The sequence below is a fragment of the Melanotaenia boesemani genome, chromosome 8 (genome assembly GCF_017639745.1).
Source record: "Melanotaenia boesemani isolate fMelBoe1 chromosome 8, fMelBoe1.pri, whole genome shotgun sequence".
Classification (NCBI taxonomy): Eukaryota; Metazoa; Chordata; class Actinopteri; order Atheriniformes; family Melanotaeniidae; genus Melanotaenia; species Melanotaenia boesemani.
Window position 1 is genome coordinate 19,489,753 of NC_055689.1, and position 15,842 is coordinate 19,505,594.

General features: G+C 38.1%; 1 protein-coding gene across 2 annotated transcripts in view; it reads left to right on the forward strand.

Moving 5' to 3' along the window:
* The window catches only part of LOC121645030 (phosphatase and actin regulator 1-like), a 47,640-nt gene that overhangs the window by 18,418 nt on the left and 13,380 nt on the right, over nt 1-15,842 (forward strand). Inside the window, exons 1-5 of one of the 2 annotated variants that reach the window (XM_041993301.1) lie at nt 3,022-3,615; nt 6,599-6,763; nt 12,926-13,006; nt 14,086-14,289; nt 14,655-14,991. In XM_041993301.1, the coding sequence (XP_041849235.1) occupies nt 3,336-3,615; nt 6,599-6,763; nt 12,926-13,006; nt 14,086-14,289; nt 14,655-14,991 (1,067 nt within the window). In that variant the 5' untranslated portion in view covers nt 3,022-3,335. Of the gene's footprint in view, nt 1-3,021; nt 3,616-6,598; nt 6,764-12,925; nt 13,007-14,085; nt 14,290-14,654; nt 14,992-15,842 lie in introns of those variants that run through there. The other variant, XM_041993303.1, reaches the window with a different exon arrangement.

Genomic DNA, 15,842 nt, shown 5'->3' on the forward strand with positions numbered 1-15,842 from the left:
GTCTTAGTAAGGAAAAAGAAAGAGGAAAAAGATATGGATTAAAGAAAACATTCTTTAAAAATAGTGATTTTTGTCCATTTTGTTCCAGTTTAAGTTGAATGGATTCTGCTGGTGTACAACAATGCTTTAGTCATTTCACAGATTTCATTTGGTCCAGTCAAGGGATCTCTGTGCAGGGCTTTGATTAGACTTTTCCAACGCGTTTAGGCATTTGCTGGAAGTGCTATGTTAGCAGCATACTTGAGGACATTGTCCAGATGGAAGGTCTACTTCCATTCTAGTTTCAAGTCTGTAGAAGACAAATTAGCAGCTTTTGATTGAAAGTTTTCCTGTTTTAACACTACAATAATTCCTAATTCTGGTCTTAATTTTGGTCAGAATAATTCTTAATTCTGACCAAAACACACTAAAACATTGTGAAAACATCCTCCCAGCATGATGGCATTGCCCTCGAAAGACAAAATGTTAAAGTTTGGCTAATTCGACCAGAAAACCTTCTTCCTTGTAATTGGGGAATCTCACTCACGTGTCTTTTGTGAAATATTTCTGTTCACAATGGTATTTTTCTGACCACTCTTACACCTCTATGGAGTGTACATCTATGGCTAATAGTTTCATGGAAAGATACCGTAGTCTCTGCTGTGGAGCACTACTACCTTGGCTTACCCTCTGACTAATGCCCTGCTAAAAGAGTTTTGGAGGACAGCGCCTCTTTAGTCAGGTTTGTTGTAATCATATAATGCCATGGTGGATTTATACACTGTGGGAATTTCAAAGTTTCAAACATTTTTTTTTCAGGACTCTAACCTGATTTGTCCTCCAAAACTTTGTCCTTAGATTGGTAAAAGAGCTTTTTGTCTTCATAGTGCTACTTTTTTGATAGTGTCTTTTAATTAGTGGTGTTGTAGATTCTATAGTGTCATTCAGGTACTGAGATCATGTGACCTAGACTACACAGAGGTGGACTTTATTATACTGATTGCAGTAGAGCTGTAGGGGCTTCAAAGCTAGTAAATATACGTGCACCATATATATATATATAGTCTCACTTCACACCATTTTGGTCTATTTTGTTGTATCAATCAATCAATTTAATTGCAGGCTGTAATTTTGTATTTATTTATTGGAAAAACACCAAACAGTGTTTAATATAATAATAATAATAATAATAATAAATTATTATTATTATTATTATTATGCATATCAGGGAAAGGCAGTGATACTGCACCAAAAAAGTAGGCAACTGAGGGCAAGTACTGCATTGCACTGTGGTGGGAGTAAATCTTTGTGCCTCTGTACCTCATTTCAGAGAGGGCTTTGATGCCAATGGAATAAGCTGCAGCTCATTGAAAGAACATCAAAGATACCCCTATCCCAGTAGTCCACAACCATTCATTGCTCTGCAGGAAATTCAGGAAATGCCCTAGGGTCCCTTATCGTTTCCATGATTAATAGCTCATTACCCGGCCATTAATATGAGCAATTAACCCAGAAAATGCGCAATAACTTTGGGGAAAAACTGAGTGAAAATTTGGAGTTTGTGAAATAAAGATAAAATATCTAAATACTCTTTTGACTGAGCTACATAACTGTTAGCATAAGTAATATTGGTTTTCCATGTTACTTTGTTGCCATTTAAACCAACTTATTTCTTTTACTTAAATTTGTACTTTTATATGTTTTCTTCATCTTTTTAAATATATTCTGTGAGTGTAGAGACAGTTGTCAATTATTAATTGTTGTTTAATTGTGATTTGATTATTTTTTTTCTAATTTATTTTCTAATTATTTTAGGTGTGTTTTATTTTAACACAACCCATTAACCCTCTGGTGCATGAATTATTACAAAACAGTACCACATTTTTTTAATAAAATATGTTACTTCTACAGACATGCACATTGATGTTTTTCTGTTTTTTAATCTTATTTTAACATTTACTCAGTGTACTTCTACTTTATCTATGAAAATATTTATAAAATAAAATGTTGTCATATTAATATATTTTTTTTATAAAAACACCTGGATCGTTTTCTTTTCCTGTTTATCACTGAGGCAAACTTGGTAATTACAATGTATGTATATATACTATATCAAATGTATTTTTTCTTCATACGTGGCAGAGTATTGGTGACTCACTAATGTCCAATGAAGTTGCTGATGTACGATCCACACCCATACATACATTTAAAAACAGCCTTTAAATATGTGTCCACTGTAGAAGACACTGTGCACCAAAGGGTTAATACTTAAAAAGAAGTGATTGTCTTAAGTTTGATGTTTTTGAAGACATGAAACCAAAGGAAACTATTACTGTATATCAGAACATTTACACTGTAGCTCTTAGTGATATCACAGTGAATGATCTTAAAGCATTTGATGGGTCTCAGTGATCCTGTTCTATGAGAGTTCACTAAGGATTATAATTGGCACTGTCTCGTGTACTCCTGCTCTGAAGATTTCATTCTGCAATGGATTATGCAAAACACAACATATAATAGCCTTTAAGAAAACACAACAACGCAGAAAACAAAGAATTTCACAAGACACAATGGATTAAAAGCATTTCATGAAACAAAAAAAATAACAAAACAGGAAATGGTTTGTAAAGTGTTTTCTGTTGCATTTTTGTGTTTTGAGAATGTTTTGTTTTGTTAGGATATGCATTTTGTTACTATTATTATTTTATTTTATTTATGTATTTATTTTTTGTTCTTGTGACTGCCTCTTTCACACAATATATTAAAATGTAATATGCCTAATCTTCTCTCAGTATTCACCATTCTTATTTTTTTTTTTTTTTTTTTTTTTTTTTATTTAATACTACGTGTGATGAAAGGTAGTACACGTCTGTGGTAGAATTGTTACAATACGTAAAGTGCCATATAGTGAAGCTATGAAAACATCCTGTGTAAAAGAGAAGCAACTTTTCTGGCCTATTAGAGGAGCGCAGTGTGCAGCCAATCACAGGCACTCACTGCTCAGCTCCACTAATCATGGATTAGCCACAACCGACTGCAGTCCATAGCTGTAGGACAGAGGTAGTCACTGCCATTCACTACTCAGCCTCTTATTTATTATTAGCCGTCTTGGATCTTGTCGCTGCTGTTTTTATTTTTTTTTTCTCAGCGGCTGCGACTTTTGCTTTGCGCAACCAAGCAGGCTGTATATCTTTAGATCTCAGGTAAAGGTGTGGAAATACAGCAGAGAGGAGCGACCGATTTCTGCTCGATCGAATGTGCTACTGTAGGTCAGGTAGGACTCAGCTGATGGCCCTTTAATTTCAAACCCACAAGCGTAGTTACACCGCGCGCTGAAAGCACTGCTCAGCTTCCCAATGTTCAAGACGGCCAATTACCCGGCGGTGGATCCTGCGCCCACCATCATGCACGGTGCTTGGCTTACCACGGGGTGCCGAGAAAACACGCCCGTGGCGGTGGAGAAACCCAAGAAAAAGACGTTTAGCCTGGTTAAAATAATGTCTCTGAGCAACAAGAAGGCGCACGGCCAGCATCCGCAGCACAACAACAATATACCTTTTACGATCCACTGTCAGATCGGGAAAGAAATAAAGCACATTTGCAGCAATTGCAGCCGCGGGAACAACACACAGGACGGTGAGTAGGCTTGTGTGGTTTCGCCCCTAGTAGCCTTGCAGCATGGCATCCAGGATAGGATACTCCTCGTTATCAGGCGATGGTTATGTCCGTAGGCTTCATGTGCACGTTTGATATCCAGATTAGACGCAGGTCATATCTACTTAAATGTCTCTCCTTGAGTGAGGATCAGTACCCATGATAGTTAGTCGATGCCTTCCAGTATTAAAATGATAATGCAAAACACTGATTTACTCTTGCTGTTTTTGGAAAGAGTCTGGATCAGAACTTCTCACAGCAGGGCTTGGCTATGATATGCAGATGAATCATTCGTAATTCAGTGTTTTTCTTGTGTTTCATGTACCTGTTTAGATGTCACTTTTGTGGTGTAAAGCTATGCAGTCTGTTTGCACAAAGCCCCTTCTGAATCAGTGTTATTACATCATCACTCAGCCATCTTGGTAGCAAACAAGTGTTTTTAATTAAAACCAGCCTCACTGTATCACAGCAGTGGAGAATGTAGGTTATGTGCAACACGATGAAAAGGGGATAAAAACGCTAGTGTAAGACTGAAGTCAGGGAGATGATCACCTATCATGAAAACACACTTTAATTACTCTTAATGGGATACTTGGAAGAGGATCTTATTTTTCCTTTTAAAATTCAGAGTAGCTTGTTTCTCCTCTGCCAGGATTTTGTCATCACATACTTAAAGTGCACTACTGGGGTGTTTTTCTGCTTGGAAATGCTTCTGTAAACAAGATGAAGCTTATGGAGTATTATTTACACAACCTGTGGATCCCTTGGATGGGGAATATAGAGAATGTTCAAATAAAAAGTCACCAGATCACTTTGATTTACGTTCAAAACCACATTTGCTTCTAAAGTGTAATACATATTGCAGTGATGGAGCCTTCAAAGATTTGTTTGATGTTCTGAGCCAATATTTAGGTTCTACACATTACTGCAGCTGCTAGAAGTGAGTCATTGCCATCATTGTCCCACCCATACAGTCTACTGTCATGTTGATGTTCCTGTGCTTATAGTTGGTTTCTGTCTCTATCTTGCCTTTAAAACTCGTATAAAGCTTTTTGAATCTGGTGGATTCAATGAGCTGTAAAGTAAATTATAGACCGGTATGGTGGCAGGATTGCTAAGATGGTGAGCTCAAGGCTCCACAGCATTCAAGTAATGGTTAATGGGACTGATGTCCTTCCTGCATTACTGGCACATTATTTATCTCAATGTCCCATTTCCCTGGAGAGAAGGCTGCCCAGTAAAGTGATAATGGTTGGCAAATATTGTGAGGTGGTGTTTGATGGTTGCATTAACTGACAGCATGACATTGGGGACATTGTGTTGACACTGATGGTTAACATGAAATGCTGCGTGAGAGGTCATTGTTTATGTCTAGACGCCTTACTTTTAACACTCAATCTTTTCTGATGGTTCGGGGGACTTGTTTGGATTTTTCTGTAAACTGTTTTCTATTTTTCTGTTAGCCAGCGCTGTGTGCTCAGACATTTTTGAATATGTTAAAAAATAACTGTAGTGTAGTAATACCCAGGCTGTATTTAAAGATCTTACCAAGTGAATTTATCTTATATCTAAAGTTTTAGTTTTATGAAAGTCAGTTTTTATCCTCATATCAGTATGTCTGGCAGTACAAGACTTTTTGCTGCTTGGCTGCAAGTGCAGATTGGTCTGAATTATTTTGTGATGCTGTTACATTTTGACAAAACCAATTTGAAGTGACTTGAACTTCATGCAGTACAGAGATTACTGAATGCCAGTGAGTCAAAGTGGAGAAGATGCTGTCAAAAGACACCATTTTGCCTCTGGATATGAAAATACTTTCCTAAGTTTCTAATCTTGCAAGACTGAAAATGTTACTTGGCTTTTATGCTTTTGAGAATTAATCAAAGTTAGCTGTAATGAGACTAAAGGGTGATCAACCAGTGTGGACTTTTGAATGGCTCACGCTGATAATTTAAAAGAGCAGGGTGGTTGGTGGCTGGTAAACAATACAGGTATTGTGCTGTTGCTTTTGAGTATCTGATTAAAATACTTTATATATTATGAGACACAAAACATCAATAATTAACATCTAATAATTATCTCTGAATCACCTGTTTTTATAGAGGTCTATATTAAATGTATTAATTATATAAATATACACAGAAAAAACCAAGTTCCAGAGCAGCCACAATGACAAAGCATGTTATCCAAATGTTTCTGAACCCTCTGGCTCTTTTTAAAATTATATATATATATATATTTAAATAAACAATTTTTTTTTAACTGGGCTTGTGAAATGATCAGTGGAGGATTTTGTAAAAGAAAGATTAATAAATAATTGGTTGCTGAATATCCAAAATGTCATGTTATATGTAGTGATGTATTTGTTTTGTTTAGATTTAATTTGAATGATCTTCCTTCTGTTTTCTCATCAAATGGCCCAATTGGATCCCTGCACTGTTTGCCCTTATCAGGTTTTGTTTTGCGAGAAGAGCAGTTTGTAGCCTTTCTCATTTGCATCACTTTCCTCATGTAATAGTTTGTCTTGGGACAAAATGCTTTAGTTTCTTGGCTTTTGAAGTCAGACAGTACTTTAAAGTCAGAAGGCTGGGCTTTGTGAATATTTTATGAAGAGTAGGAAGATTCCTCTTTTTAATGAGCTGCTTATCAGTTTGTTTAGTGTGTTTTGGCAAGTCGTGCCAACTGCTCGGTGTGGAGCTGCCTCTAACTGTTTATCCTCAGAGCATATTCTGCATAATAGTATCTGACATGCAGGTTTGTTTATGCTCTTGGTTCAGCCTAATTCAGTTAATTCAGAATTTAGGAGACCAATTGGCACATAATCTTGCTGCAGGGATCTTTGGAGAACGAAGTGTCTTCTGTTTTCACTGTTGGTTTCTTTGCATGACGACGTTCCGAAATATCATCCAACCTGAAGCAGACCCTGATTTCATTTACTGTATTTTTCCTTTTTGTTCCCATACAGCTGAGGAGGTTGACAGACTGTCCGCCATGCGCTCTGAGTCCTTGGTCTCTGGTACCCACACTCCACCCATCCGTCATAGGAGCAAGTTTGCTACTCTGGGGAGACTCCTCAAACCCTGGAAATGGAGGAAGAAGAAGAGTGAGAAGTTTAAGCAGACCTCTGCTGGTACATATTTTCCCCTATTTTTATAATTTTGGTTTAAAACTAAAAACACACTTAGGTGTCATATGTGTAGCAACTATGATATTTGGTTGTTTAGTACCTTTTAACCAGAAGGAAAGCTTTTATGTTTTTGGATCTCAGGCTGATAAAAATGCTGTAAATTGATTTCATAGGAGAGTTTTTGAGGTCTCTTCAGAGTTTATTTGATCTTGCAGCCCAGTGTTGTCAGGGATGAGTGAAGGACATGGACTCTTCAGATGGGGCTGTGTTTGTTTTTCGATCCTTGACACATCCTGAATTCTACAGTCAGCCTGCTGGATGGGAGGAGGCAGTTTGTCAGACTGTATGTCACAAGCTGGAAGCAGAATTCTTGCCTTTGCAGAGAATGAACAATGACTCAGGGACCTGAATCCAGTTTGTACAGGACAGGATTTTCTGACTTAGTAATATGAAATTAACAGTTTCCTGGTGGGACTTTCCTCAGTAGTTGAGCCTTTGGCTGATTTGAAATTGCTCTCATTAACAACACTGTTTTTATCCTAGTCTTACTCTCTTTTACTTATCAGAAGGGATAAACATTCATTTTGTGGTTAATTCTACTTCTCAGCCAAGGCTTGGTTCTAGTTTGTATCTCCATCCCTAACATAGTTCCTCTCACACTCTCTGAACAGCTGTGCTTTTAGTTAGATACAAAAGAGCTGATGAAGTACATTTTTTAGCTTTAGATTCTTGACTTTTTATGTTTTACTGTACTACAGTAAAGAGTCTACTTGATAAAACAATTATGGAGAGGCTGTGTCCTCATTGGTACATTCATGTATGCCCTTTGATAACTGTTGTCATCCCCTGTTGTGGTGAAGAGCATTAATCAAAAGCTGGGCAACAAAAGATGTTTTAATTTTTTATTTGGTGTTAATCCACGGTGGAGCTGAGAGAAATGGCTCTTTTCATCACTTTTGTTATCCACTTGTTTTGCTTGCATAATGCAGCTGTCTCCAAATAATTCTTGTGCCACCATTGTTCTATTCAGCCATGTTTGATGGCCGAATATGGTGTGCCATATCTCACTGGATCGCCTTTCAGTCAAATTTCTGCATAGTTTTAGGTTACAGGTGGTCTTGCAAGTGGCTCCAAAGCTCAGGCATTTGAGTTAGCCAAACACGCACTGCTGCAATGTACAGTATTCTTTCACAGCCATTTCAGTATGATGCACAAAACTGACCCCAAATAAGTTGGATGTAACCTGCATTTATGCAGAAAGCAACACCATTGTAGTAAGTTGACATGGCAGCAGAGATTGTGAAGTCAACAGCATTTCTGGTAAGATTTAAAGCTGCACCAGTCAATGACAGATTTTACCATCATCTTTTGCAGCAACAACAAATTGCCTATTCCCCCTGTTAATCTGACAGTAGGGACGAGCAATCCATAATATCTTTGATGCTAAATTTGATATTGGTTTTGAAAAGCCCAGCTCCAAAGTTATTAAAAAAGAGAGAAAAAAACTACATTAGAAACAGCTTAGATTTATTTACTCAAATTGTACAATCTGAACCCAGTGGAGCCAGAAACAACAGAAGCTAATGAGTGCTCTGTTGTTGGTCAGTGCATGGTATTGTTTTAGTTTTTAGCATTTAGCATGAATCCATTAGCATGTATGCGAAGCTAAGCAGAGCAATAAGACATAACCGTTAGCTTTGTCAGATCTGTTCCAAGAAAGAGAGCACACTGGTTGTTTTGTTGTTATAAAGTCTGTGTTTAGACGACAAACGTTGGTTAATCTGATCTAGGAACACAGCTGACTTTCAGGACCTATTGCCTCACTAACCATAGTTGCTTTTAAAATTTTACCCCCATTTAATGTTAGGATGACCAAACGTTATTACCATCCTCAATACCTTAGATGACATGAACAAAGTTTAAAATATGCAAGAAGACGTCTTCAACATGCAGCTGAATTTATTGTACTCACACTTTATTAGCAGACTGTTTGAGTTAAGAGGTATTATTGCTTATTTGCCAGTCTTAAACTTGTTAATTAAACAGACAGGAAAAATTCCCTCTGTGGTTATACTTTACGAGATCTGATTAAAACTAAGCAGATGCATAATGTCCTGCATCACTTCTTTCATTTTGGACTTTAATGCATGAACTCAGTGGTCTTAGATACCTAACTGTTGGTTATGTTTCCTGCATCAGTAGGAAGAAGACCTGGTACTGGGTATGCAGATGTTTTTGTGGATAATTGGATGCTGAGAACTATAGTGGATTATAACTGTGGTGTGATATTAAGCAGATGAATTCCAGCACTCTTCACCTCAGAGAGGATGAAGGGAGGGCCTGACAGTTGCGTATCTTATTGTGCTTAGTTTTTTTTTTTTGTTTTGTTTTGTTTTTTTTTCCAAAGCAAAACTTGTATCAGGAAGAGATCTAACTATGCAGAGGTTTATCAAAAGAACAGGTGTTTGGTATGCTGATGCTATCTTGGCTATTTTTAATCCAATTAGCACAGCTTCCTGTGTGTACAACAGCTATCTAAGTTCAATGTTGTTGCTCATTATTAGAATAAATCTTAGTGTCAGTAGCAGATTTCACACTTGACAACTGATTATCTACTTTTTTGGAAGGAAAACCACATGTCCTGCTACAAGCCTAACATGACCGTTAAACATTGGTGCCAAAGTCTTGTTTAGCATTGCCTGAGTTTCTCACGCATGAGCTCCTCATTGATTTTAAAAAGTCCATAAAATGTTTAATGCGGTTTTTGTGAGGCTCAGAGAATTGCCTCTGTTTAATGGCTCCACTTTGAGCTAACCAAGCCTCAGGGTTGGTAGGATGTGTTCTGACTATCTGGGTCACTTCGCAGTGGAATATCTTATTCTAAAAAACTAAGCAGTGTTCTCAAATCAATAGAGGATGTGCTTGTATATGCCAGTTTAATTTATTATGCTCTCAGCTGAGTCTCCCCAATGAGTGTCTAATTTTCTCCTCTTAGTGCAGATTTGATTGGCCGGAGTGTTGGACCATGACCCCTTTTGGGCCATGGTAGCCAACTAACAGAACTTGATTTAGAGGACATTCTTACCATATAAAAAGAGCTTTAATCAAGCTCGTTTAGTCTTTCCAATCAATGCACATCAGCTGCATATTCAGAATAATAAGATGTTATGATTTCCTTTTTAATGACACCTGACATTTAAGTTAGACATTTAGAGTGAGTGGGAGGTGGCATGCTCTTAACAATTAAGTACAAATCAAATGCGTTTTCTTTGTATTCATGTTTTTTGCATTGTGTTATCGTCATGTTCAGCTAGTATTTGACACGTGTTCACTTCAGTTCGAATGTCCGCCTCTTTTATTTCATGAATGCGCATTGCCTGTCAAATTTCAAGACATAATATTCTCATTAAAGCTTTTGAGTTAATGGTATTGCGTAAGTGCACACAGATAAAGCAGTTATGTCATAGAGCTTTGAGTAATTGCTTTTCATTTTGGATGAAACTGCAGTATAATCCCTGGACACATTACTGCATGGCCAGCCTGATATTGACCTCTAGCCTTGGGTTTCCCCCGCTCTGGTAAAGAGTCAGCATTGATGTTTAAGAGATTTCTTAAGTAGATTGAAATAACACAAATCAGGAATGTTTAATTCTTATTAAAGCTGACTTTGTGCTTGATGCTTTCCGTCAGACTGAAGGGTTATTGAAGGATTTGGGGAAAAAAGGAAAATCTGTTTATCGTTTGCAATAAAATAAGGCAGGGAAAAGAATCTGAGTCGAAATATTAATCTGTAACTGTAAAAAAAATTAAATAAATAAATAAAGATTAAAACTAATTTCAGCTGATTCACAGCACTTTTTACTCTTTCTATTGTAAGTCAGGTGTGTAGTGAAAGTGTAATGGTTTTGTTTTTATTTAAATGAAAATAGACAGTGCATATCTGCCACATATGTGTTCCTGCTCTGCAGATCCTGGCAAAACAGACTAATGAACTTGCTGCTATCTCTGTCAGGAAAAAAAAAGTCTTGTGATGATTTTGGGTCAACTCTTTGATAAGTCTATTTACTATCCCCTTGATATACTTGACCTAATGTTAAATTTGGTCCCTCTTGGGGAGAAAATCGGTTTTTGATGGAGCTGCCTGCATTAGCATCTCAAAATAGTATTTATAAATGGCACAATTTACTTGGATTTCACGCCATCTTCAATTTATCACTTCCTGACGCTCTAGTGGTGGTGATTCTTTGAGAGAAATATTGGTGATATTTTGGTTAAAAAAAATCCTGGCTCAGAGCTAAACTTTTGAAGTTTGGAGTGATATTGAAGGAACTCATAACTGGACACACTGTTTAATATTTACATGTTCTGTTGTGGTATTTTTAGGCACTAAGTGTCATACTAGCCACATAATTGCCCGGAGGTGTTCCTGCCTGACATTTGTGCTTTTTAACTTTGGACTCTCAGCAGTTACTTTTAGATTTACTGTATCATGACCAAGGGCAAATAAAGGAGAGGTCATGCAAAGCACAGATGGCAGAAGCTGTGATCTTCAAGCAAAAGCGACCGTAAAGAAGGCTGGAGGGAGTCTTCTAAACTCAAGTGTTGTTCCACATCCCAATTTCCTCATTTTACATTATTAACTGGTTCCTGTGCAGGTTAGGCCTTTAAAATAACCACGTGATTGTTCTCTGCTTTTGTTCAGCCAACCGATGGAAAGAGTGCCTCATCTTTTGAAGCCTAAAAATAGAAGATAACATAAGCTATGAGACGTTTCATCTTGTGCATAATGTATTACTATAAAAAGTGTTGCTGGAACATCTCTTAATCTTGATCAGGACTTATAGCTGTTCAGAAGAGTCAGCTTATTATCTTTATAACAAAAAAAAGACATTTCTTCGATTTGAGTGTCAAGATAATATTGCAGAGTCAACTCGAGTAATGATATAACTATAGATAAAATCGTGTTTTGACAAATCGACTCTTTTGGCAACAGAAGCTCAATGTGACTTAGAGGAGCAGCATGTGGAAAAAAAAGCTCAAGCTGTCAAGATTGTATTCAGTGTGGTGTCCAGATATCACTCAGGTCCTTGCAGATCTAATCAATTGTGGAAAATCCAGTAAAAGCCACAGCTTAGTGGAACTGTGCCTTTGCCTTGCCTGAGAACAGTTTCTTCTCTTCAGAGATCTGATTATAAATTTTAGTAATGCATTAGAAAGCCCATGTTTTTTTTTCTCTCTGGACCCCTTGTTTAGAGTATGTTTTGGTCAAGACATTCATTGACAGCCAAATGCATCCTCATTTTTTTCAGCTTTTATAAGCAGGATTTTATTGTTTGCATGTTTTGCTGTGATTGTCATGTGTAAATGTTTTGAATGACTTTTCTTAGCTAACTGAAATAAGCTGACATTTAAGGTTTTAGACATTTTATTGCAGAATCTGATGTGGTTAGAGCAAAACCTGTAAATATGAATCAATATAAAAAGTTATCTTCCACGTAAGATGAGCACCTGTTTGGTGAATCATTAGCTAAGTAGTATAGAGTAATATTTTTTTAGCTGTATTGGTGTCAGCACCATCTTCTTGTGGTGTTCAATTCAGGTTTCAGAATAACTGCTCATAAACCGGTGGGTGATGTCACTGTAGCCACATCCAACTGATCCAGTCAAAGTGCATGTCACATTCACACACTCATAACCCAATAGACACATCAGGAGGCAATGCAGGGTACAGTGTCTTGCCCAAGTCAGGGGAAGCCTGGAGTTAATCCACTGACCTTCTGGTTGGAAGGTCAGTGGATCAACTGCAGAAAGTTATTCTTCCCACAAAAAAATGTAGTCTTTTTTTTCCTGTATGAGGCAACATCACCATGTCTTTCCATTGTAGGATAATGTCTGCATAATGGCTAGTTTTGCACACCTTCAACAAAGAACAAAGAACTGTTTTGTACTTGTAATTTTTAACCAGCTGACCACTCTGACTAGGTTAAGCATTTTGAGAGGTGTGTCTACATGAGACAGAAGGAGATCATTATCTCAGGCTGAGGAAGACAAAAGGTGCAGCAGTAATGTACAAAACTGAGGAGGAAACTGTATTTTATATATTTAAATAACAATTGACAACTTTATGCATGTAGCAATCTTTTTTTTTTTCTCCTATGCTCTCAGCTTTGGAACGGAAGATGTCGCTGCGACAGAGCAGAGACGAGCTCATCAAGAGAGGGGTGCTGAAGGAAATCTTTGAAAAAGGTGAGCTTATTTTTATGCAGTTGCAGTCTGATTTAGCACAACCAGAAACTGTCTTGGATTCAAATAGAAACTACAAAAGGGATAGACGTGGTGTGCTAAGTTGAAAACTCTCCAGTTCCTCATCTGCTCATTAATCAGCAGCCTCTGATGTTCAGTCTTCAAGATTAGACATGGAGCATATATATCTACAGATACAATCTTTCATTATAGCATTTGTAGCATTTTCTAAATTCTAAAGCTTTTGATCCTAATTTGACATGCCTTAGACATCCCAAATTCAAAGCTAGAGCAAAGCCTGCATTAGAGTCTTGACAGCAAGCTCTTCCATCCCTCAGGACAAAAATACAAAGTTGGAGAAGTTGTAAAAGTCCACTGACTCTTGCCAAGATGTACAGAATGAAGATGAAGAACTGTGTTGGCTTATTTCTACTTTTTCTTTTTTATTATTATATTACAAATCAGGCCAGCTCTAAGTCTGCTGAAGCAGTCTGTCATCTCAGTAACTAAAGTTAAAGTTGGAGTACAACCAGACCCTTAAGATCATGTCTCAAAATTGAGGCTTTAAAATGACCCATGTATGTAACAGTTTTCTGAAATACCTGAGTTCAACATTCTTCTGTAAAAAAAAACATATTTTAAAAAGAAAATAACTCCCTGGAAGGAAGTTGTGAATGCTTAAAAACCAAAACTAACCCTTTATTCAAATCTCAAGAGCATTATTGTAATTTTTCTCTTTGGAAAACTGCTCATTTATGATTAAATTTGGGAAGAAGAATGCATTGTTTCCAAGCAGCTTTAATATGTGATTACTCAGAAACTGTTAAATTGCTCAGAACTCTGGCAGAGAAGTAAAAGTTGTGTCAAACTGGTTTTTTGAAACCGTTCCATGGTCTGGTGTGAGCTGATAAAAAAAAGCTCTGGGGTTGTTGAACAGCTTTAACCCTCTGTTTTGAGGAAAAACTCCATAAATTCAATTTTAACAACTTTGTTTGCACTGACTTTTAGGGGAGGTTTGGTTCTGCAGTCATAAACATTTTTTGGTACTGATGTTCACTTTGTGTTTCCTCCTTCTGTTTTAGCAAACGTTGAATTCCGGTCCTCAATGGATGGCAGCATCTGCACTCAGGAGCCCTCTATTAAGACATCTATGGTCCTGCCCACCAAGAAATCTGTCACTTATCCAGGCGACCATCAGGATACCCCTGCCAAGCCACCACTTTACCACAAACAGCCGCCTGCTCTCCCTCCAAAACCTTTCTCAAGGATTCCAAACCATAGCACAGGTCAGCTTCAGCTTTGCATGGCCCTAACGACTCCAGGCAGTGTTTCCCTGAGCTATCATTAAATACACTTTTTGCTTTTAAAAACAGCTGACAAGGTGTGACTGCTCGTTCTTTCAGCTGCACCTGTGCTGCCACACATGTTCATAGGATTACAGTAGTCTCGTTAAACCCCCCGTGTTTAGCTCTGCTGGGCTCTCTCTGTCATTGTCAATCTGTCAGCAGAAAGAAGTGGCATTACTCTGGCCTAATTCCCATCACTCTGCATTGACGTCTGATAATCGATGAGCTGTGTTTATCTCCCTCCACCAGCAAACTGCAGTAGAAATACAATCCTTGTTTATCTTTTTTATTTCCTTTTTTTTAAGATTCTTGCCAGCCAATGAAGTTGCCCTGCATGCCTGGAGGAAAGCACTCTCCACCCTTGCCTCCGAAGAAAGTGATGATTTGTGTGCCTCCAGGGGGTCTGGACTCCTCCTCTCCGTCCCCTAACCCGCTCAGCACCCTCCCTCCAAAGTGTGTCCCTCAACAGGGCGTGCTGCCTCACCACGGCACCCTGCTGCCCTCTCAGCTCGCCGGGCTATCTGGGTTTCACCAGAGCCACGGTCACCCGCTCCAGCTTCAGTATGGCAGTCTGCACGCCCCAAGCCGCATAATCGAGGAGCTCAATAAAACCCTGGCACTTTCCATGCAGAGGTTTGAAAGGTTAGTAGCCATCAGCGCTCATTGTTAAATCTGATTGTGCAAAGGCAGGGACGGATTATAGATTGGCCTCTATCAGCCTGTCTACGTCACATGGTACATCCTAGTTGGATTCTTAGTGAACGTCACAAAAAGATGGATCTTATGTAAAAGATCTCTAGTTTGGCTCCAACTTTTCTAAAGGCTGTACTGGGGACATTTCCTCTGCAAAGAAGGATTTCCCATTATTCGATAAGCCTCTGGTCATTATGATGACAAGGATCTTTTGTTACTAAATACTGTTGCTAAAACAGCACTAATCTGACTGCCAAAAAAGAAAGATGAACAAAGACTTGGATTTCAGTGTAGCTCGGCCTGTTTGGAGCCTTTCATTTTTGTGGCAACTTACTTTAGAATTTATTCTGATATTATTGAGGTCGCATCCTGCCAGTTTTGTTGTACAGGTCTAAAACGGCACACTGCCTCACAGGGCAGCATGGCCTAATTTTTAAGTAAATGTGTGTATGTGTGGGCACAAGCGCATGGAGTAGGCGTCCCTCCAGCAGTTTGCCTGACATAACATGACCAGCTGCTCTTGACAAGAGCTGAGTTTCTTCATGTTTTGAGAAAAGGGACACAGTAGCGGATTGGACATTATGTAAGCTCTTACATTAGGATCTCTTTTTCACCAAAGCTATTTGGGCAGAGATAAGGAAGTAATGCTCCTGACATAGCTCACAATTAGTCTGAAAGCTTGGACTTATTGCATAATAGCGGCTCATCATGAGAAGCCTCAAACAGGATGTTTAATAATCAATATGTCAAATATGTGACCTGTTAACCGGTGATGGCTCCTGAAAGTGTAGTTTATTCTT